Source organism: Rhea pennata, chromosome 3 (genome assembly GCF_028389875.1).
Source record: "Rhea pennata isolate bPtePen1 chromosome 3, bPtePen1.pri, whole genome shotgun sequence".
Taxonomy (NCBI): Eukaryota; Metazoa; Chordata; class Aves; order Rheiformes; family Rheidae; genus Rhea; species Rhea pennata.
In genome coordinates, this window is record NC_084665.1 from 70,096,058 (window position 1) to 70,120,599 (window position 24,542).

General features: G+C 39.5%; 1 protein-coding gene across 1 annotated transcript; it reads left to right on the forward strand.

Annotated features, from left to right (window-relative positions):
* Window positions 1-6,710: 6,710 nt before the first annotated feature.
* KIAA0408 (KIAA0408 ortholog) lies at window positions 6,711-19,910 on the forward strand. The gene is made up of 6 exons (XM_062570916.1): window positions 6,711-6,755; window positions 12,105-12,299; window positions 14,013-14,354; window positions 14,689-14,768; window positions 16,100-17,462; window positions 19,259-19,910. Exons 2-6 carry the CDS (start codon window positions 12,168-12,170, stop codon window positions 19,430-19,432), a joined length of 2,091 nt encoding a protein of 696 aa, XP_062426900.1. The 5' UTR covers window positions 6,711-6,755; window positions 12,105-12,167; the 3' UTR covers window positions 19,433-19,910.
* The last annotated feature ends 4,632 nt before the right edge of the window (window positions 19,911-24,542 follow it).

Consider the following 24,542-nt stretch of genomic DNA (forward strand, 5'->3'; position numbering starts at 1 on the left):
GATTTCTCACAGTGATTTTCTTTGCATATAGCTTTAGGTTTACTTCATGTGAACTGTACTTTCCTCACCTTAATTCAGTGAAATATCAAGAAACCAAATCAAAGTTCAGAATTTTAGGACATTTAGGGTGCTATTGCAGCAGCTGACAATCTGAAATGAAAGGATACAAAGGCATCCTGGACCATTTCAGAAGCTTCCCACAGGCTTTATATCTGTGATGAGCAAGGAGAACTGTGAGGACCGCTGCAAACCTCAATATAGAGAAACCTCTATGAGAAATGAGCCCTTTTATCGACAACCTTCTGCATCCAGCTTGAAGGGAATGATGAACTGCTTATCTTTTTCACACCAGATACTGCAGAGAAGTTCACAGCTGCGTCCCTCATTTTTCTCTATTTTAAAAGCTGCTGAGAAAGCTAATAAAATCAACACAGGCATTTATCCGTAGCCAGAAGGTAACATCTAGCCAACGAAATAAATGCTCTGCCTTGCTAAATTGGAATGACTCGGTCTCGCAAAGAAACATAATTACACTTGTCAGGAAAGGAAGCAGATTCTCCCCCACTCGGTTACTGGCCTGGTGGGCAAAGTCCAGCCCACAGGTCAGTGAGTAAATCACTGCTGATTCATTAAATTCCATCTGCCACATGGATTATAATTCTTAATAGCAATAATAGTAAGAAAAAGAACATAAGATACTGCTTTTATGTGACAACAAGCCAAATATTCCAGGTTATCTATCTATTCAAATCTCAGTTATACTGATGGCAAATTCACAGGTCCTATTTTGGAAATAAAGAATAACTTAGAATGTGCTGCAATACCAAATATAGTGGATATGTAAAACAGTTTCTGTCTCTGTTGATCAGTTGTAGAACATCTTTGTATTATTACACTTGTCATTCAGACAAAAGGAGGAGCGATTCTGATGCTCCCAATTTGTTTCCCAGAGGCAATGCCCGTGATTTGCAGCTCCCCCTCTAGTGGGCTTTTCTCTAGTTGTTGATGTTTGTTCTGGTGGCATGCAAGTACAGTAAGAGAAACACAGAGAAAATTTAACCAGGGGCAGTGGCCAAATTGTCATTAGCTGAACAAAAGCAAGGCATTTTTGAACAGGCAGATACCTGCACCATTGGTTTTTCTTGTGTGGAGCTGCTCAAATGATTCAGACCTCAGTAATATAAACACAGGAAGTATAATGAAGTTCATAAATTACTTGAGTAGTCACACTACATATGTTTTCATTTGTGTAATATTTCAGGGATTAAAGAAATTATCATTGCTGAGCATGAGAGGAGGCTGAATTAAACCAAACTGAAGTAAGGGTTTTTTTTCAAATGAAGGAAAAGCCCTTCAACAATAAAGCATAGGGTTTAGTAACCAAAGTAGGATTAATATTTGTAAGTGTACTTACAGAATAAAGCTCAGATGGTAAGGAAGCTTTCACCGTCATAGTAACCAACCTTCATGTAGTACGTTTCATTTCAAAGGTCATCGTTACAGTAAGTCACCCCAAGTCATTTCATGAACAAATGACAGGCGGTTCCTCTGGAACACAATATAGGAACGACACAAGTATGCAGTCCTATCAAGCTAGGGAACGCCGTACTTACTGCTGCTGGTAGGCCTATTGAAGTAAACGTGGCAACTCATACACAACACCGAGGTCTAAGCGTTAGAAAGGTGACGTAAAAGTACACAAAAATGCTGCACAACCTTTTAATGGTAAGCAACATCCACTTGAAATGGATGCAAGAATCTTGTTCTGTGGAATAGAATTAATGCAAATCTGAATTTGGGCGGGATTTTAGGATTAATATTCCCTTCTTGCAAATTAAAAGGAAAAAAAATTGAATTTTAAACCGAAGATTGCTTTAATTTTACATTACTCTGAAAGACTAAATTTGTTTCCTGTATTCTCACTGCATTCAGTCCATGCTCATCCAGAAAGAAGAGATCTTCTTGCATATATAGATCTAATTCTGATGCTTTTACACCTGCGTAAATTGGAAGTAACAGAGATAAATTTTTATGTCATTTAGAATATGCATTTTTTCCTTTAATGCAACCAGAAAAATGCAAATAATTTTGTCCTATTTAGAGTCAGCTCTGAATGCCCTGACAATATACTTCTACAAATATTTTCTTCGCTGTTACAGAAAAATTCCAATGATACTAGGGTGATCATCTTCTCCAGGATCAGTGATATTTCTTTCAGCTAAAAATAACCATGCCTGAAGCCCCAGTTAGAGAGAGTAAGTGTCTGCTGACACATGTCACCAGTGCTTCAGAATCAAAACTAGGAGACAGCAGGTGCCACAGTGCAGAAATATGCCCGGCAGTCGGAATACAGAAAATTGCCAAAAACATGACTGTCTAAATATGTGTTATAAAAAGACATGAACTGCACATGAACTTTGGGAGTTGTTTACAAAAAGAAGCTGAGCTTTGGCATATTGGATGCCCTTCCTTCTAGTCACCCCAGAATTCGATAGGTGAGTAGGAGACTTCTAAAGGCGTCAGTATCAGGGACCTAATTCCCATTGGCTTAGATTTCTGTCCCTGATTTTCTTTTAATGCTGGGGGAAGTGATATTCAAACCCAGTTTCTGCCATTACACCTGCAGTAATGGGGGAAATTACATTTTTTTTAAGTAAACATCTAAAGTATCTGCCACTGCCACTGATTTCTAATGTAATCTTGGAGAAGTGTACGCTCTGTTCGCTCTGTACCCATGCTAGTATATAATATATACATTTGAAGAAGCATAGAATGGTAAGAGAAGACAGAAGTTCTTCTCTCTTCTGCCTATTTCCTGACTTATGTATACACTTTTGGGATTTATTTGCTGAGATTCTTGAGGCGTAAAAAATAACATTATTCAGGAATCTGATGTTGCAGTTGGGTTGATTACAGTGGTAGCAATACTGTTCTTTCTTCTTGTTACCGAGTTTATGCTGGCACAGCAAAATGAATGTGCTATAACCTAGCTAATATAGCAGAAACGAAAATAGTTATCTGAAATGATCTTAAGCACAGAATAGCAACCAAAGTACACATTCAAGGTCCTGGATTATAGCCCATGCTAGTACCTGTACTCTTTGATTTCAGTTTTGCTGTTAATAAAAGTAGATCAAATGAGGCCTATGTTAAACTGACCCATTTTTCCTACATGGGCACAGACTACTAGCTAGACCATGGCCACATTTATGGGAATGTGTCAGAGATATGATGAAGAAAAAATTAGCAGAGGATTCCTCTAAAGTGCCATCGCGTCATTTCTGTTGAGGTGCTGACTTTTAGCAAAAGCAGGGCTGTTGCTGGGTATGGACAAAATATGCTTTGCCTGTGGAAGCAGTATGTCAGATTTAATAAACCTATGATGGGTTTGTTGCTTATCTCGCCCATATCAGAGCCCAGAAAGCCCTTTCCTGCTGTGTCTGGTGCTGCTAAAGAATGGACTATCTTCATTTGTGGGATAAATGTTTTTTTTTTTTTTCAACAAAAGCAAAAGTCACTACATGTAAGGGTGTCAGGAGCAATGAGCCCAGGTTTTTAGAGCTCTCTTTGCTGTGTTTTGTTCTAGCTTTGCTCTTGACTTTTCCATAGGAAGAAGAATTTAAAATGTCCCTTGACCTATGTGCAGCAACATTCAGTTTTGCGTGCCTGGCCTCGAGCTGTCTCTGAACAGTTGTCCTGGTGCTGAGGGTAGGCCAGGAAATTTCCTTTTTCTACGCATGATCCTACAAAAGAGTGTGTTTAGAATAGTGCCAGTAGCCATCTGGGATAGGCAATTCTGCATGGCCTATACATGGCCAGGGAGGACAAAGACATATCTAATGCTTTTCCAAGGCAACACGTCCTTGCAGTGATGATCAACAGGTATGATGAATATGGGGACATTTTTATTAAATAAGAAAATGCTTTCTTCAAACAGCCATTTTCCAAAGTAGGACAGCGCTTTGAAAATAGAGCTGGGGTTAAATTATGCTCTCATTCAAGGAAACAATACAATTTAAGTTCAAGGAGTCATGTATGTGAGAAGGCAGAGCTCCTTCACAAGCCTGTGAACTTCTTCAAGTTTCCTACCTCTTTAGTGAAAGCCATATGGCTAAGCCCCTCTCACAGCCCTCCCTGAGCCCCCTAAGGGCCTGATCTAAAGCTCGGTGGTGTTATATGGAGGGCCCCACTGATCTGAGTGAGGTTCAGCTCTACTCTCCTAATAAGCAGCTTGCTCTCCCACTTATTTCTTATTCCTCACATAGACAAATATATAGGATTTTACTTGAGTGAAAACTCAAGCCTGAGATTTAGTCTATTTTTTTCTTTAATTCTATTATGTTTTAATTCAAAAAGTTTACATAACAAGACAAGGGGCATTGAGTTAGTAGTATTAAATATAATAGTGTGTGCTGAGGAGCAATGGAGGAGTGAAAAAAAATGTTTTCAGATTCTGTCTTCGTTTGCACTGGTGCAGCTGTGCTGGCTTCAGTGAGGAGGCAGCACTGTGGCACCCAGCTCCCAGCTGCGGGCTCGGTTCAGCTCCCAGCCGCTCAGACTTCACTCCCAGCGGTGCCAGCTGGCATGTTTGGAAGTAACCTCCCGACAGAAAGGCACACTGTAATTTTATGAAAGAAGGATTTTTGAATCCTGAGAGTATAGAGGCTGAGAATTTTCTTCGGGAACATTCAGTTGTGTACTGGGAGCACCTTTATTCAGGTTTAAATGACTTGAAATGTTTGCAGATAGCCCAAGTCCCATTATTTATCTTACATGGCAGCAGAATAACCACCCAAGTAATGCATTCACTGGGACTTACAGCTAGACCATATAAGGAGAAAAAATGTGTTTTCCCTGAAACCTGCTTTGGTATTTACTGTAAAATGCACCCAGAATTAAAATCTTTATGCTGCACATGGATTTTATCCCAGATACGGCTCATTACTCTCAAGAGAAAAGTGCTGACTAAGCTAAGTGCGCCTGAAGCCTCCTATCGTGTCCTTCCTATCACAGATCCTCCTGTCATCAGCTGATCTGCTCTGCCCACAAAAATATATATCACTTCTGCTCAGTGCATTTGAAGACACACATCTAATGGCAGCATTTGACCATTATTTTATGTGGCATGAGACAAATACTGTGTGGCCCTTCTCCAAGTATACATAGGGACGAACCTTCCCTGAAATATGAAATTTCTTACGATGGTTGGTCTCAACCACTGTCCACAGATGCATCCAAGTGTGGCAGTACACAAGTACCTGGCAGGGCGGTGGCGTCTGTATGCAGCTTCTGCCCGTCGGGGAGGACCTCGCTGTGCCAAGTGAAGGCAGCCCAGCAACCAATTTTGAAACCAAATGGCACCAGCTGATGTCCACACTGCTTAGGGTTATTCTTTCTAAGGAATTTTTTTTCTGAGAGTGAGCCTGTGGAAATGTGTCCCAAACAGAGGGAGGGAAGGAGCTACAGCTAAATTTAGCAGGGCAGATAAATCATGTGATTACTGTGCCTGCTGGAGTTGCCCAGATGGAGTGGAAAGCCAGTGGAAACCAGGCCAAGTTTACATGTGTCTGTAACCTATAATGGAGAAACAGTTACAGCGAAGCCCATGAGCAAAGATGGCAATTTGACACAGTGTGCAAGAGTCCCCATGCCTCTGTGGTGGGCAGAGATGCAAAGAGTAAGCCAGCGCTCCTCACACCTGTGGCTGCAGCCCAACCAGCCATGGAGCTGGCCAGTGGGTCTCCTGTGGACTCTCACCTGTTGGAGCAGAAGATCCCTTTCCTCACCCTGTACCTGCCCTTGCTATGTACACCCCCAGGGCTTTAAATTCAGGTATATGTGAAGCATCCTTGCTAGTCTTACACTGGGATGAGTTTCCCTGTGAAAGGAAGATTCTCCATCCAATTCCAACCACTTTCCATTGCTGAGAAACAAAGTATCTTATCAGACTGGACAATCCAATCCAGAATCTTTATAAAGTAGCAGAAATATTTGGGTACATCTCAGAGAAACCATTATCACTATTCCCAGAATGCCAGACAATAAGATTACATGATACCCAATAATTCCATACTTTCTAAGTGATAATACATTTTAATACAGAAGAAGCTTTGAGGGAGGAGCAGTTTGCTTTTCGCTCTTTAAGATAGCTCTTAATCAACAAAAATGCCTATTTAAATCAACCTTCTTTACAAAACAGTTTATAATGATCAAGCTACAAAGCTAAAAATAATAATAAAAAATATAACCCTGAAAACTGGATTTGGAAGGCATAAAATAATCTTCCTTTGCAACATGGATGCTAATAAAAGAAGTCTAAAATTGCCTATTGTCATAGCTTTAATGTTAACACTGGCTGCTTTGGCAAGCTTTAAAGACTGGGCTGCACTGTGAAACCTAAAAATGTCCTGGACTTGGAGTTGTTTACACAAAATATGAGGAGATATAAAGTTACAGAGCTGGAGGTTGGAAGAGATGGCTTTAAAACCATCCTCCATGCACTGACGTCACATGGAAGCCAGCTGCTAGGATGATGCTAAACGGAACTGTTTTTCAGTTTGCAAAAGTTGTGGAGTTACTCAAAGAGATTTGCAAACGGTGCCCCGTTTGAAAGGTTGATCTTGTTTAGCTTTCTTTTTCCTTTTAAAGATCAAGATTTGCAGAACTGGATCTCAGCTAGCTATGCATTTCATTGCTTTCACTGCTATTTAGAAATGGACTGCAAAACTTCTGAAGGATCTCTTACTCCATGAAAGGTATGGGCTTGTTTTATTTTAAATTAGTATTTTTGAACAGTTTTGAACAGTTAAGATTTAAAAAACAGTGAGGATTACTAATGTGGCAGACAGTTATTTAAACATCTCCCTAATGTTCCTATTTACATGTTATGTGGTGTTTAGGTATGTTATATTTGTTCTTTATTTGTACGGACTCTGGATTGGTTCAATCAGTTTCTCCCGAGCAGGGACGGGTATATTAACAAAACAGAGATGACAGGTAACATTCTGAACAATTCAGTCTTGATATTTTTCTTTTTCATTTTCTCTTCCTTTTTCTTTCTCTTTTCCTTACTTTTTTCTCTTTCTTCCTTCCTTCCTTCTTTCCTTCTTTTTCCTTCCTTCTGTCCTTCCATCCTTTCTTTCTTTTTCTTCCTTCCTTCCTCCCTCTCTTCCTCTCTTCCTCTTCCTTTTCAACTGTCACTTCTTTTTAGGTACAAAGTGCACAGTATTGTAACACCTGTCATTCTTTTATAACTCAGTAAATCAATAAATAAATTTACAATTTCCTTAGTTATCCAAAATACAGCACCTTGTTGGAAATATAGTTTGCTTTTTTCCTAAAATCAAGGGAAGACTTGTATATCTAAATGGTTATGCACATCCAGTCTAGCTAATCTCTGTTGAAAAATAACATCTTCTCTACTGAAGACACTACAGATTATTTTCAGAAGTTCCATACTCCAGGTAGAGGTCGACTTCAAACTATTTGGCATTTTTAATATGTGTATAGAAAGGACATAGGTAAGACATGGGGGAATAGCAACATTAACATTAAATAGTAGCTTAAAATATTTTTTTCTTGAGAGGAGGGAGGATGGGAGGAGAAGTAAAGGGAAAATGCAGCTGATGTAGACAAAATTGATTATTTGCTTGAAGTTGATTGCTGTAATGAGCTTCTGACCTTGTCTAGGACATGTAGAAAAAACCAATACTACAAGAGCACAGAGATAGTGTTCTGGTCCACACAGAAAATGAAAATCATGCCTGCCTTTTACTTACATAAAAATGATATAGATTCTTAAACTAAAGAGAGAGAGAGAGAGAGAGAGAGAGAGAGAGAGAGAGAGAAGTGGCATTTTACATCGTATTTGGTTGCATAAGCCATGTGAAATACCCATGAGGACACCCTAGCGCTGCTTACAGACAGAGGGTTTATTACCAAGGCTACAGATCTGAGTTTATTCCTGGTTCCCAGGAAGGAAAAAGAACAAATGGACAACTCCACCCATGCCCCCCACCCCAAAAAAAAGAAAAAAGAAAAAGAAAAAGAGACACAAAGAGATAGAAGTTAAAACTCTTAGAGGAATCTGCCCAACATAAAAAAGCAGCAAAACTGTATAGTCATCCAGCTGCTAACATCAATAAACAAGATCTTTCAGGATTTGTGTCAAAAGGAAATCAGAGAAGCATAAGAAGCAGCACAAGCTTTCTGTGGAGCTTGGAGCTAATGTAAACTTTTCCAAGACTTCATTACATTTTGATGGTCTCCAATCTATTTCTATACTTGGAATGCCATATAAAACAGCTTGTACATTGTGAAGGTGGATGCAAACATGGCAATTAATAGTTCTCAGCACTAGGAAACAACAAGCAGTTTTTTAATGCTATATGCATACTTTAAAGGATTACAGATTATATATCTATTCTGATCTTATATATAAAACTGTTGTGTACAGTCTTGAGTTTCTCTGCAGTAATATGTATTTATTGCTGCTGACTGAATCATGGTCACTGGGAGACTCATGGATTGTCTCGTCAGGCGGAGTATGCTTGTATCTCTGGTTCATGACTTGACAGTGTTTCCACAGTTTATCTGTGTCTTTCTGGTACACATCTGAAAGAATCCAGAGGAGCAGAGTTGATAGAGAAATTGCTTTGATATATTTCTTTGAGATGTCCTGGAAAAGTTATAAAGGCATAAATGTAGCAAAAAAACAAAAACAAAAAAAAAAAAAAAACAAAAAAAAACAAAAAACAAAAAACAAAATGACTGTACCAAAAGTTGCAACCTTTGAACCAGCAAAGTGAGAAAGCATTGAAATGGCTGTAAAGTTCTTTAGCAATAGACATTTAGACTGCAACAGATCTTTAATGTAGCAGAATTTTTATGTAAGTTCTTTTTCATTGACACTTACTGAAGTCTTTGGCACAAAGCTGAAACTTTGGTCTGCAGAGGTGCAGTCTCTGTAGCCTGGCTGCCTTCCCTAAGAAGCCATGAGCAAACCAGTGCTTGACTTCTCTTATGTTGAGAATGCTGTATTGTCTTTCAGCAGCTCTCTTAGTTGCAGGGAGTTTTTTTTTTTTTTTTTTTTTTTTTTTTTTTTAGAGCTTCTCTGTATCCTTCTAGGCAGCTGGAAAAAGAAAAGATATGAAATCTATCTGTAGATAGTTCAGGGACAGATTGCCATTTCAGAGCTCCAAGACAGCTGTGAGGCAGTTTGTAAGAGCTAAGCTCCAATACCATGTTATATGGTGACATGGTGACACTGTTGTGAAACAGCCTGGCAGAGCTGTTCAGAACATAATCAGCCTGTTCTCAATGATCTCAATCCAAAACTCTTTGGGGTGAATGGTTGTCATAGAATCATAGAATCAGTAAGGTTGGTAGGGACCTCTGGAGATCATCTAGTCCAACCTCCCTGCTCAAGCAGGGTCATCTAGAGCATGTTAGACAGAGGTGCATCCAGGTGGGCCTTGAAGATCTCCAGAGAAGGAGACTCCACAGCCTCTCTGGCAACCTGTGCCAGTGCTCCGTCACTCTCACAGTGAAGAAGTTCCCCCTAACGTTCAGGTGGAACTTCCTGTGCTTCAATTCCTGCCCATTGCCTCTTGTCCTGTCACACAGGACAATGGAAAAGAGTTTGTCCCTGTCCCCTTGACACCCTCCCTTCAGGTACTTGTACACATTGGTAAGATCCCCCCTCAGGCTTCTCTTCCCCAGGCTGAAGAGGCCCAGCTCTCGCAGCCATTCCTTACAGGGGAGGTGCTCCAGCCCTCTGATCATCTTTGTAGCCCTACGCTGGACTCTCTCCAGTAGCTCCATGTCTCTCTTGTCCTGGGGGAGCCCAGAAATGGACACAGGACTCAAGATGAGGCCTCAGCAGGGCTGAGGAGAGGGGCAGCATCATCTCCCTCCACCTGCTGATAACACTCTGCCTAATGCACCCCAGGAGACCATTGGCCTTCTTGGCCACAAGGGCACATTGCTGGCTTATGGTCAACTTGTCATCCACCAACACTCCCAGGTCCTTCTCTGCAGAGCTGCTCTCCAGAAGGTCAGCCCCCAGCTTGTGCTGGTGCTAGGGTTATTTCTCCCTAGGTGCAGGACCCTGCACTTGCCCTTATTGAACCTCATGAGGTTCCTCTCTGCCCAGCTCTCCAGCCTGTCCAGGTCTCTCTGAATGGCAGCACAGCCCCCAGGTGTGTCAGCCACTCCTCCCAGCTTGGTATCATCAGCAAACTTGCTGAGGAGGCACTCTGTCCCCTCATCCAGGTCACTGATGAAGAAGTTGAACAGGATGGGACCCAGTCCTGAGCCGTGGTTGATGCCACTAGCCACAGGCCTCCAACTAGACTCCACGCCACTGATGACGACCCTCTGAGCTCTGCCTTTCAGCCAGTTCTCAGTCCACCTCACTGTCTACTCAGCTAACTCACACTTCCTGAGCTTCTCTAGGAAGATGTTATGGGAGACAGTGTCAAAAGCCTTGCTGAAGTCATGGTACACAACATCCACTGCTCTCCCCTCGTCTACCCAGGGGATTCCATCATAGAAGGCTATCAGATTGGTTAGGCAGGATTTCCGCTTGGTGAATCCATGTTGGCTACTCCTAATCACCTTCTTTTCCTCCATGTGTCTGGAGATGACATCCAGAATGAGCTGTTCCATCACCTTTCCAGGGATGGAGGTGAGGCTGACTGGCCTATAGTTGCCTGGGTCCTCATTCTTGCCCTTCTTGAAGACTGGAGTGACATTGGCTTTCTTCCAGTCCTCAGGCGCCTCTCCGGTTCTCCATGACTTTTCAAAGATGATGGAGAGTGGCCTGGCAACAACATCTGCCAGCTTCCTTAGTACCCGTGGGTGCATCCCATCTGGGCCCATGGATTTGTGGATGTCTAGCCTGCCCAGAAGATCTCTAATCCTATCCTCCTCAACCAAAGGAAAGTCTTCCCTTCTCCAGTTTTGCTACCACCGCATTTGAACTGGGCACTTGGTAGCTGTCAGTTGAAACATCCTGTAGCAAGACTTCATATGATGCAAAGACCTAAGCAACCTGTTGGGCTTCAGCCGAGCTCTCTGCTTATTGACTAATGAAAGATGCTGATTTCAATTTTGGCATCAGCTCACCAGTCAGATGAAATAATGCAGATACTGGTAAGCTGTGATTATAGCTACAGCTGAATCAACATGATTTGCCTAATAAAATACAGGATGAGGAAGAACTTTACATGAAGCTCAAGAATGAATATTCACTATATCAAAGAAGATGTGGAAGATAAAATGAACAGTTCCTGTGAGCTGGCAAGCACTGACTCCAAGTCAGGGAAATGAATAGTTTCCAGAAGTGTGAACTAGATGTATTGCTAGTTAATTCTGTGATAATTTGTTCATTTGCCCATACACTTGCTTTCTGGCAGGAGACCAAAGCAATCCGGAGGCATTTTGTTATTAGAAATAGATTGCATGTCCACCAAAGTAACATAAAGGCTTACTTTGGGAGCCAAATCTAACAGACTCGAGTATCAATACGTATGTACAAGCTATGATACCACAGAAGCTGTTATAACTTCTATGAATGGGGAGTTTTGGCCTTGTTGACATAGTGATGTGCTAACAGCAGTGGAGTTTCCGTTTTCAAACCTGAGGAAGCAAGAGGAAGGCCAGCACATAAAATCTTTAACTTTTTTCCCCCCAAAGTTAACAGATTTCCAGCTAAATTTCAGTTAGTGGAATCAGAGAATAGGTTCCAGTCCCTAAGCTGGTCATGGAACTAATGTTTATTTAGATCTGTGTATCTAGATTACATTAACTCTTTCTAGTGCCCTACAGTTCTTTATATAGTAGAATGATGTTTTCTACTGTATGTATTTGTAGCATGTAAATAACTTTTCTTTCCTGTTTTCCTTCAAGTATTCTAAAGCATTCATATAAACGTGAGAATTTGCTTCAAGTACAAAGTTTATAGTCTTCAATTACCAAAAGAATGTCATAGTTTTTGTCATGCTACATGCATGTGTGAAAAGATTACCCAGATGGGGCAACAAACCCGGGGGGCTAAAAGCTAAAATCAAGTACAAATAAGACTTATTTTGATAAACTTCCAGGAAACATTCAGGAAAGAAGGAAAAACCTAGAGCTGTCTTCTTGCTGTTACCCAAACTGAAGCCATGGACCTACGTAAACAACTGGAGAATACTGAGAACTGGAATAAAGAGAAGATGGAATTGTTGGAGAGATTTGACAATGAAAGGAAAGAATGGGAATGTCAATGGAAGGTCATGCAGAAGAAAATAGAAGAGGTACCTTTAGACAAAAGTCTGAACATTAACATTTTCACTTAAGTTTTGTCAGTGGCTACAGGTCACTTCTATGATTTTTTAAATGAGTTATTTCCTATTCCCTATCTGTCACTGGGAGTTTCTAATAGCTGATGGTAGGATACAAAGCTAGGGTTAAGCAGTATTTGCAACTGCTTATTTAATACTCACAAATAAGGAGCAGGAGCTTAAGTGTCTCTTTGTGTCAAATTTGCTATAATATTGTTGGCTGCATATACTGCTGCCAGATCTTCTGAGCATAAGCCGATAAGCCGCAATGCTCATTTTATACGTGTTTTTAAAAGTATGGACATGCTGAACACGCCTACATGTATGTGGTTTAGGAAAATGCGTATTTAGTAGCAAAATTTTGATCGAAGTATCATAATATAATTCTCTGGTAAAAAGTAATTGCTTGGAACAAATCTTCTGGCATAAATGGTAATATTAAAAAGAATGTCATACATCAAACACTGCATGATGCAGAATTATTCTGGCAAGAATCTACTCCATTTATGGATGATGTTTAGCAGAGAAAATGGCTACGGTGAATATCGTGAAAGCCCTGACACAACTTGTGTTTACACATAGTAACAAACACTCCCTCTCTGCTATTTCTAATGCATCTCTTTCCAGAAATAGTTTAGGCAATTATTTATTATTCTTTTATCCCCAAATTATCACTTTGGCAGAACCCTCTGGCACTCCATAATGCACACACTGAATCTTCCTTGGCAATGTATATGGGCAAGCTTTTCATCAGTGAGCTTTCCACATTTTTCATTCTAATATACACATGAAGTAGTTTTGCTTGCTCTTTGCCAACACTGTCCTGTGGCGGAGCAGCACAGGAATGTATGGCAGAGATTGCTCACATGAAATTATGAGAAGGAAAATGATCAGCGCCAAATGAACTGCAGCCATACACTGCTCTCAGCCTGCTGCATAACTCCATAATGTCAACTCTCTTATATTTTTCCTGTACTTCTTTTGGACTTTGATATGATAGCCATGGCCACCTTCTGCCTTTTTGTGTTATGCCATTTCTGTGCTGTCTTACTTAGTTTCACCACCAAGGTGAGAGTGCTTCAAAAGTTAGTGATGTAATCTGTGTATATAGTTGAATATAATTTTGTTCGGTTTATAAATTGTTTTGGAATTAAGATAATATGTTGTGATAAGGTATTCTGATGTGATAGTATTATTAGAAGTCCTGATAACAGCAGCAAAGACCATGTGTATTCCATGTTTTTTTGCTAGCATGTGGGTTAGGGAAGCATGACATTAGCATGTGGGTTAGGAATGAAAAAGTGGTGAAGAATGGAATGGAGCTGAGGGCAAGAGTATTAAGCAAACAGCTGGGTACTACAGGACCAGACAAAACTGGAAGATATTGTGAGGCTATTGGTATCCCATGATTGCTTCTTTCTTAAGCTATCTGTAGCTGCCTGTGATTTCAGTTACCTCAAATTTCTTTCAGAAAGTCACATGGCTGGAGAAAGAGGTGATATTTTGTAAATACCATCATCTACTAACTAAAAAACTAACATCGTCTACTAACTAAAAAATCTTTCAACCCACACCCAGTGTTAGTGAGTAAAGAAGCATCGCTCAGAACAGAAGATAAATATGTTCTTTCACTGTAAAGATCATCAGAGTATCACGATTTAATAGAGGATTTTACTCTTTTTTCAGCTTTACCAGGAGGTAAAACTTAGACGGGAGAACAATATGATTGTCCATGATAATAAGGACATTCATAGCAAGGTGCTGCAGCTGTCCATGTATTCCCCTACTTCAGAAGAGAGTGACAGAGTGGAACTGAACTATCAATACAATGTGGCAAATGACAGGAAGGAAAAAGGGAGTTTGCTCAGTAAAACAGGACAAGATGGTAAAGAAACCAGAGCCAAGACGAAAAGCAATGATCCATTAAGGGACAATCTGGCCTTTGAGAACCATGAGGAACCTGAAGACAGCCTCAGCATCAAAGCTTCCAAGAAAAATACAAAGAATTATATTGGTGATCTCAATGTAGTAAGTAAAGTTTTAGCATGTTTCAGTTACAAGGGTGAGGAAAACAGGGAGGTCTTTGGCCTGCCAGGGTTAACCCAAAGAACTGATCTCCCTGATTTTAGCTTCCCAGCAACGTATTGTTACTCCCTCCTCTGTTTCCTCCTTAGTTTGTTATTTATGAGTATCTTAGCACTGATTAAATGCCTCAGTTCATAACTTGGGGGCATTTTCCTATCTTTCCTTGTACTATTTTGCCCTGCTCTGATTTTTATATGTAAATAATCACAAATTTAAAAATAATTACGGAGATACCATTTAAAACACTTGCATTAAAGAAATATTTTTATATTTAAAGGCTCTTAAAGAACTTGCCAGAGTTAGTGAAGAATTATGCAGCTATCAAGAGGAAATTCGGAAGAAGTCCAACCACAGAAGGTAAAAACATTATTTGGCCTCTTTATGTTAGAGAAAGAAAATGAGGAAAAATACAGGAGACTTACTGTGCTCCTGTACATTTTGAAGTTGGGAGAGAAGGGGGAGTGCAATTTAATTATTTAGGATCTGGGTAGGTTCCATCTTCTGAGTGTTTCAGTGCTCAGAGTAAAACGTTCAAATGAAATATGTTGAAATATGATCCAAGGCCATAGTTTACCTAGAGAAACTACAAAATGACAGTATTTATATGAGATGAAATTGTACCTGTCTCTAATGACTGTACAGAGGATTAGAAGAGTGAAAAGATTTTTCTCTCTGTCCCTGTCTCATTTCCATTTTATACAACGTTATATGGGTACGTTAGGCTGGAGGGTTCTTTTCATTAAGATCAAATCCACTTAAGCGATGGGGATGTGTCAAGGATTGAGAATCCAAGAGCACAAACAAAGCAAGAGAAGGGAGAGCCACCATACATTTGTACAAATGGAGAGATGGTAAGCCATGCCCTGAGAAGAATTGTAAATTAATATTCCATCATCTGCTGTAATTTCAATGTTCATGGTTTCCTTTACCCTGCTAAATACCAGTCTTTCCCTTGAGCTGTGCAAAAATGCTCAGCAGGTAAGACTGCACCTGTGTTGTGGCAGGGTACAGACCATGAAAGAGATTGGCAGAAGCTATGTAGTTTAACTAGGAAGCCTGCGTGGTGGCAGGCTCTTCTGAGATGCTCAAAAAGAGCAGAGGTATTCCTTACACTCCCCCATGCAACCACATTCATGCCCAGTCAGTGTGCTGAATGTCACTAAGTTATTACTGCAACTAGGTTAATGTTCGTATCTTTACAGCAAATAGAGTAGTAAGTGATGAATAGTTTCTAAATGCAGGCTGAGGATGGTGATTTTGAACAGACCTCAAAAGATAGATTTTTACTGTTATGTTTAATGTTAAGAAACCTACACAAGGGATGTGCTATGTCTTAAGGATTTCCTCACTCAGTTTGTCGGTAGAATTTCACTGCAGTTGTTAAAACTTGTAACATCCCACTAGCCTTCCTGTAGGATAGTTAAAAGAAAACATCAACAAATACTCTGAAAGATAATCCCAGTGACAAGGGAAAGGAATACAAGATTCCCTTAGTTGAGCTTTTCTCAAATTCTTTGTATGTGTTTCAAATATGTTGGGTGTATCAGCTGCAGCAGAACTGTTCCCAAATCCTTTTTAAGCAGCTAATCTTAAAGCACCTGTTCATAGGGAGAATGAATCCATGTTGAGGTCCCCTGAGAGAATATTCTTATTACTCTTCTTTAAAATGCTTCTCCTTTTATGTCCAGAATGAAGTCACTTCCTTTCCTGGGGGAATTTGAAGAAACCGAAAACACGGTTATTCTGCCTGAGATGAACCATGTGTCCAGCAATGAATCACAGACTTCAGTTGCGTTTGAAACAGAGGAGGATAATAATAGGAAGAATCTGATGAACACCAAAGGTTTGAAGGACTTGTCTTGCAGTGCTGGTGATAGAGAAACAGACTTCAGACCTTGGCAAAAGAAAGAAGCTCCACCAGTTCCTCCACGGAGCACTTCTCGGCACCTGACGAACTCACTTTCTGCAGTTGTACAGCTTTTTGAAGCACCAATAAGAGATCCAGGTGTCAAAAGCAATTGCAAGATTCAGGACTGTAGGAGTGGAAATAAACTGATGACTCCTTCACCTGTGAAACAAGATGAAACTGCTGTGGCCTGTGCAAATGAAAGACAGACTGTAAAAGGTCCTGTGATTGTAACTGCTGCAATACCTGTAACTAAAAATGAGTGCAGTGTACCAGCAGGTTTCTGCCACAACACATGGGCATATGATGTGGGCAAACTTGGAAAGGATAGTAAAAGTGAGCCTTCCGCACTGTCAGCCCAGAAGAGTTGTTCAGATGGAAATATGGCCCAAAACAAGATGCACCAGAAGCAAAATCTCAAGTCTCATAGCAGTCGTTATTACAGTAATGACTTTTATGCCCCTGCTGCCCTGCACAATGATCTTTTGGGTGACTCTAGGTGTACTTTGGGTAGGACCCAAAGAAATGAAACTTTAGCAGCAAAGATTGATGAGTTTAACCGGACTGTATTTCATACAGATAAATGTAACAATTCTTCGCAGGAAAACCAGATGCTTCCAACAGTGTTGGAAGATCACAAACCTTGCAACTCACTGTGTGACACTGCGATTAGCAGGACAGAGACTGTAAATACCTCCTGTATTTCAGCTCCCAAAATCTCTTCAGCAAAGGAACAGGAAACTAGCAACCCCAGTAAAGTTATCAGACCAGCAGGGCAACAAAAGCAAATAAGTGGACTTCCAAATACTAGTGGTTATAGGCACATGCTTCATGAGCATGACTGGAGACCAAGTAATTTGTCTGGTCGCCCACGTTCAGCTGACTCAAGGTCAAACTACGGTGTTGTTGAAAAGCTTTTGAAAAACTATGAAAAATCAACAGTGACTTCTCCATGTAACACAAAGTGCTGCAAAGATAAGTGGACACAGGCAAATTCCGAGTTCATGGATGGGGGTTGTGAGACATCGAGTCAGTATTTAGAAATGCTCCAGACTGACCAAGAAAAGCAAGAATTTCCGAGGAATTCAGCCAGACATATTGGGCAGCAACTCAAGCAAGGAAAAGAGAGGCAGAAGTTACCAGAGGTAAGCTTTGTAAGGGTGGCAAAAACAAAATAATTCAGTTTTATATCAAACTTCAGATTCTAAAATATGGCAAGGTAATATGATACTGTAAATAACTATGTAAAATTAGACACTTTAGGCCAGGATCTGGATGAATCAGGTGTAACTCCTGTGAAGTTAGAGCTACATAGAAGCATATGAATAAGCATGACGATAGTAATGACATGCACCAGATTTTGATCTCTGTTGTTCAGGTGTAAAATGAGTTTAACTGCAGTGTTACTGCAGTGCAGGTATTTAAAAAACAGAATTAATGAAAATTGCAATCAGATTTTAGCTCCTTGAAGCTTTCAGTAATAAAGCAAACTCCTCTTACTCATGGGTCTGAGTTGCAGGCTTGCCATATATATTCAAGCATAGGCCTGCAGGAACCAAAGAGTATGGCATAACTGATTAATTTACAGTTGGCTGAATTTTATTTGCAAAAGTTTAGAACTCTTGCCTTTGCCTACATTCTTTCTTAAGAAAATGAGAAACAGATGTTTTTGAAAATGTGCTGTTAGTTAGAGGTTCTGTAAATGGCCACGAGGAAAGAAAAGTCACAGTTTTCCCCCTAAAAGCTCACTGGTCAAAGAGCACAAAGAGATATGCCCCTTACCACCTCAGAAAAGAGAAGGCAAATGTGTTTGGAGCTGAAAAACTTAAATGAGTCAGATTGTCAGCTGGTATCCCTTTAACTGTCACAAGTCCACAGATTTCACTGGAGCTATGTGGATTTAAACAGCTGAGAATCTGACCCTGTAGATTTTCCTCTGCATATCTTTATGTCAGTGTTGCGGTGGTGCAACATCATGCTTATCAGAAACATCTTTACTACAGCTTAGAAGGAAAAAAAATGGGAAGCATTGATTTCTTTATCTATCTAATGAAGATTTGATAGGAAAACAGGTTTTCATCGATGGATGTGTATGGAAAAAATAATAACCACATAATGGTCATAACTTACATCAGTATAAGCCAGAATAACTTTACTAAGCCAATGGGATTTTTTTCTTCATAGAATTATACTTTGTGCTATCATTTCTATCCGTATGAAGTGAAAGTAGAATACAGCCTGATTAGGGGGTAGCACTTTAGATCTAGCAGCACTCCCTTCACACAGATATGAAGAACTACAATGGCATGAGGCATGGAGGAATTTGGGTTATTTTCACTATTTCAGATTTATATCATTGTAGCTAAGATCAAAATCTGTTGTTATTTTCTGTGCTGTGTTGTGTGTGTCAATGCTGTGCATGCAGACGTGGCACTACATTAATAAATAAGCACCATAAATAATCTATGAAGCGTAAACAGCTTCATGTTGCACTAATGGAAACAGTTCTTAGCAAGATGTGACTGCTGAAACAGGATCTATCAAAAAGATGCCTGAAAAGTACATAGATCTTACTCCAGTTATGTAAGACAGTATTCTGAATTTTATGTATAGAACAGTATACAGAGTTCATTCACAAAACATCCAAAAATGAAAAGAAATCTGCAGGATCAGTGAATGTCAGGTTTGACTTACATTAACATTTTATAACTTTTAATGTGTCAGACACTTGTCTCCACATGTTTTAAACTGCAACCAGTGTGAGAATCCCTATACATAGAAATACGTGTTCTTTTGCATTCTGTGGATTACTGTATGCCTTTTAATAGCTTAAGACCACCTGTTCTGAGGTCACCCCAAATGTTCCTACATTCCCTTTGCATTCCACAAAAGCCTTTTGTGCTGTAGCTTGTTAAAGCAAAGAGTTGCATTTGTGTTCTAGGTATCTGTGCCAGCTAAATGTTCAAGTGGGAAAGGTTTCTCCCGGCCAGCTCGGCCAGCAAATCGACGCTTACCTTCCAGATGGGCATCCAGATCACCATCAGCACCACCTGCTATGAGAAGAACAACGTACAACTATTCTGTCTCCTTTCGGTCAGAGACCTCAGTAGTCTGAACTCAGAGATGGGTTGAATGGTGTCGTGAAAGCTCCACACCTCGTTATGTCTGTGTTCGGTATGTGTTATAGCAACCAGTTCTACACTGTTGTATCTTGTCTGAGAGTGATCCCATCACTTGACTTGCTGGACAAAGCATTTTGAATCTTCAGTCATCATCACAGTCTTCAGTGTTTTTATTGAGATGAAGTAACTATGCCCCCATTTTTCTCTGTTTTTTTTTGTTTGTTTGTTTGTTTTTTCTGGCAATCACTTACAAGGAATTTTTTTGAATGATACCTTCTTTAATTTGCCACTCAGTTTTGAGTTGAAACAATGTATAGTGCTGTATATTCTGACTCTTCTGCAAACAGCAGAAGGTAAAGCTGTGTGCATGACCATGTGTTTGTAGGTGCATGTGTTGGAATAAGAAATCTACAGGTCTGTATTTAGAAGAGACAAATTGTGTTAGTGTTGACATTGAAATTACAACTTATATGCCTACATATATATATTCTTTGTGTTTATTTTAAAAAGTTTGAAATATACAGTCCTGATGACATTTATATTTTGTATATCTTTTACATAGGTTCACAAGTGTAGTATTTAATGTACAAAAGCTAAATATGCATTTTTGTGACTGATTGCAGAGATAATGCCTTGCACAATACGTATCTGAAGCAGACCAGCTCAACTGATTCCTCAGTCATGCTTCATGGCATCCTTGTTCGGTTTCCTAATCCATATGATGCTAACTCAAAGTACCCAAACATATTTTTTCTGAATTAAAATATTATATGATTTGTACCACGTTAGCCTTTTTCAGCACCAGAGACATTCCTGAAATATTCCAATCCCTTAAAAAGCTTAAATGTGCCATTATATATATATAGCATACTGTAAACATTTAACTTTAGTAGATTTGACTAGTGTAATATACAATTTATGAAGGGAAGAAAAGGGTTGTATAAGCTCAATTCTGTAAAGCTTATTTTTCCTTCTAGCATTATACTTTGAGGTTTGGCGAAGTCAGATAGCAATGAACTTGTTTACTTTCACTCAAGGCAGGAGAACAAGGACTGTTGTTGTTCCCAGTGCTGCAGATACACTTCTTTTTTACTCTTCTCCTAGATTAGAGTGCCTGAGCCAATTGCTAACTCATTGCCTCCTGACTGACTTATGGCAGTCGGCTATGAAGTTTACTTGCGCTGTGCAAAAAGCTGCATGTGGTATGGAAATATTGCATTGAGATATGATCACAGTGGCGCCCGAAATCCTAGACAAATGGCATTGGGAGTATGTTTTTCCCATCATCTGACTCTGCATTATTGGCCACCCAAGTGATGTGTATGGATATGTATGGATCTACCCAGACTCTTGATGAACTTTCAGAAAGACTGTGTCCTTCATCCTGGAATTTTTGCACCCTTCTCCAGGCTGTTGCTGGATGCATAGTGTGGTAATGTTATCGTTAAGCAGCATGTCTAGGTTAAAAGGAGTAAAGAAGCACTTCTTCAACATCATCCTAATCTTGCACCTTTTCTTCTTCCCCTGGAAAACTGTAGTGTGTTCAAAGGAATTTCAGAAATCATCCCAGGGTTCATTAACATGCCCATCTTCCTATGTGAATGTAAAAAGGATTTCTGAGGGAGTGTAGGCTTTTGTCCTAGTGAATTGTATGTGTGGCAATATAGGGAAAAATAGTTGTGCTTATCTCGATAGTGATTTATTGTCCTATTCCAGTCATGTTGAGAATCCACAACTTACTGCTTCCTTTTAGGGCCTTGTTCTTCTTTCTTCTGCGCAGCTAAGCATTTGCAGGGAGAGAAAACAGAAGACCACGTTTTCTGAGCTCTGTAGCCTGTGTGGTAGTATCAGTACCTGTTCAGGCATGCCAGTATTGGAGTGAGCAGGCATTAGAGCCGTAAATCCAGTCTTATCACACCATTGTGGCTGCCTACATGGCAAAGACGTACTCAGAGACTTTGCCCAATCTATTCTTCCTGGTCCTTTGTATGTGTGAGTCTTGGGAAACCCCAGAACAACATATGAAGTTTCAAGCAGACAAACAATTCATCAAAATTTATTCAGATATTAGTATAACGTTGTTATTGGAAAAGTTACAAGCACCTAAAACCTTGAAAAAAATTTGTACAGGTTCGATAGAGACAAAAATCTGTGTGCTTGAGTGTGAAATCAAGAGTACTCTAGGTTTGCCTGCTTGCCCTAATTTGCAGATTGCACTCCATTAGCTTTCTTAGAACTAGAAAATTATAGATGCTTTAAAGTTAATTTGGAACATCACTCAAGACTGTATCTGACTGTGAAAATCAGCAAACCAAATGCCTTGCAAATTTACCTTTTAAATGCCTAAGTAGCTGAACAGCTTTAAATAACTAAAGCTGAGGAGAAGAAGGTAATATGAGAGAATTGTATAAAATATTGTTTTTAGTTTTCAGTCAGTGTTGACTATGATAAAACTTTTCTTTAAATTACCTCATGGTAATCTTAAGCAGTTTTGTTCTGAAAAACGGTGGTGCATTTTTGTTTAAAGTATGTAACTGTATGAACAGTTTCTCTTGATTAGTCGATGAAGGTGTTTTTTTAGCTCACTTTAGTTTCTTTGATTACTTTTGACATATATAACATTGTTGAAAAACAGAGAAAGGACCTACAGCACTCCCTGATGTATGTAAATTTAATTAACAGGAGGTTTTTGAAATAAACTAATAGGTCAAGGACAAGTCCATTTTGTCAAGATTTTTTGTGTCCATACACATTTGTTTTGATGGCTAAAATCATCAAAACTGGTGGCTAGCTGGATATACCATTTTTAAAAACTTGCTGCTAAGACTGTTTAAATATTGTCTCTATAGCCATACCCATGACAGGACCTGTGCATCATGGTGAATATCTTGGTTCCCAGAGCTATGATTACTAAACCATAGTTACCACTTATTTGCTATGGGAGGAAAGAGCTTTGTCAGGCTTCCAGGTGTTCCTGTACTGTCTATGACAGGGAAATGTAGTCATCTTGGAAGCTCTGAGTAAGAAAGTCTCTGCACTTTCATACACACACACACACACACACACACACTGAAGAACCACAAATAATCTAAGTATAACTTAGATTACCTTCCTATTAATCCTAGTATCACCTACAGGTGCATTTAAAATGGCAGCTTTAATATTATTCCTCCTTATGTTGTCTGACGTCTTAATGCAGATATAGTTTCTCTTTACTTGAATTCTGAACAAGTCTAAGATTCTCTGTACTGCACGTTTAGGGGCATTAGTATTGAAATAAATGCAGCAGGGAGTTCCAAAGCTATAAAAACTTTAAAATGAGCAACAGAGCAGACACTTTAAACTGCATCCTCTCTCTCACTCACAGGCAAATCACTGCCCATTGAAATACAAACTGTCAAAGTTGAGCAGATGTCGCTAGGAATCAGCTGGCTGGTACTTAGTTGGCAGAAAGAGGAATTCTCCCTCACACAGGGAGATGAAGGCATGATCTTTCCCTACATCCCCTTTTAGGGAGGAGGATGTTAGAGTGAAACACAAAAACCCAGTCATTTAGGTCTTATCGATACACACAGCACACCTGCATGCCAGATGCGTACAGCCACCTGAATGCTAAAAAAGTGGTTTCACTCAGAACCTCTGACAGAGGCAAAAGGAATGGAGGAAAAATGTTTCCTATTAACCTTTGGATATCATTCCTCAGACTCGGAGTATATTTCCACTAGGTGTTTCGTCTTTGCTATGTTAGTGATAGTCTTATGTATCTTTAAAATGTTGCTTAAAGGATGAACTTTGTTTATTCTTCAGCAACAATACAATTATCTCTGACCATTACACATATGGTAAGGGGAGTTAGCTGTTATATACAGCAAAGAATTGGCAACTGGTGTGATACAATTTTCCAGAGCATTCAGAGCACCAGGTAATTTTCAAGTTGTCTATTTAAAAATAGGTTTTTGTAAGTAGAGATTTTGTACCCAAATGGCTTCAACAGCATTTTAGCAAAGTTACACAGCATCCCAGTGGGCAGGCTAATTCCCTTACAAATTTTATTATTTCTGAACCAAGCCTAAATTTCCTAGCATGCAAGAATTTATGCAATTCTCATAGTGCTGCTATGCAAAGAATTTCTTTGGCTTTGGGACCTGTAATATACAACTCTAGCCGCCGTTATACTGTTGATATTCTCTTTTGAGCCGATCTGTCTCTTTGATTGTGTATGTGCTCTTTACACCGGAAAGCAGAATGCATTTGCTTTCCTCAACTAAATCAATACCCGTTGTTGCCTCTGACCTTTACCCCACTCCTCAGTTCCCAGTGGATGTATATTTTTATGTGGTTTCTTGCCATTGTTCTATATGCGTATGATGTGGGATTTTCTATTTGTACTGCAGTCAAAATATTTTTTTGGACATCCTATTCCTAAAAGTAATGATATTACTATTGCCATTCACAAATATATTAGATCTTAATTTATTGTTTTGCATCACTGGAAATGCACTTTCTTCATCAACTGTTAGTGGTATACATTATATAAACTTGTTGCTCTTATGCTTTGAAATGATTAATCTACTTTTGAGATTTGCCTCTCTCACTTTTCCCTTCAACCCACTTCCCTCATCCCTTGCTCCTATTTTCTATTTTGCAAAGTACTTTCTTCAGCAGAAACATGTTTTTCGTGTGGTATTCCTCCAGTCGCTGTGTGGCTATGGATTTCCTACTTTATGGTGCCTTGGTAACACTGTTATTCTTGAAAGAATTGTATCAGAATTTCCATGGAGTAAGACAGACTGAACCCTCAAAATGATCAAAGTGAAAGTGTGCGAATAAAAATCAGAAAGAAAATAGAAGAATCTAATAGGAGGATACAACACTCATAGTAAATGTTGTGGCTAGTTCTTTGCTTCTAATGGAAGATCTCTTTGTACTACCTGCTTCATACCATCTGAAACTTCCAGTAATGTATTGCCTTTTCTTTAATCAGCATCTTTGTATGTATGCTTTTGCTGCTTTGTGAGCATGTAACAGCAAGAACTACTGAAAGACTCATATTAGTGATGTCAGATTAATATCTTCCTCTTCCCTTTTTTCATGGTATGCTGA

Excerpts from the sequence above, each read along its gene's own strand:
- KIAA0408 (XM_062570916.1), top strand. The coding sequence starts at position 12,168 with ATGGACCTACGTAAACAACTGGAGAATACTGAGAACTGGAATAAAGAG. Across the intron at positions 12,300-14,012 it reads TGCAGAAGAAAATAGAAGAG|CTTTACCAGGAGGTAAAACT; the intron begins GTACCTTTAGAC and ends CTCTTTTTTCAG. Across the intron at positions 17,463-19,258 it reads AGAGGCAGAAGTTACCAGAG|GTATCTGTGCCAGCTAAATG; the intron begins GTAAGCTTTGTA and ends TTTGTGTTCTAG.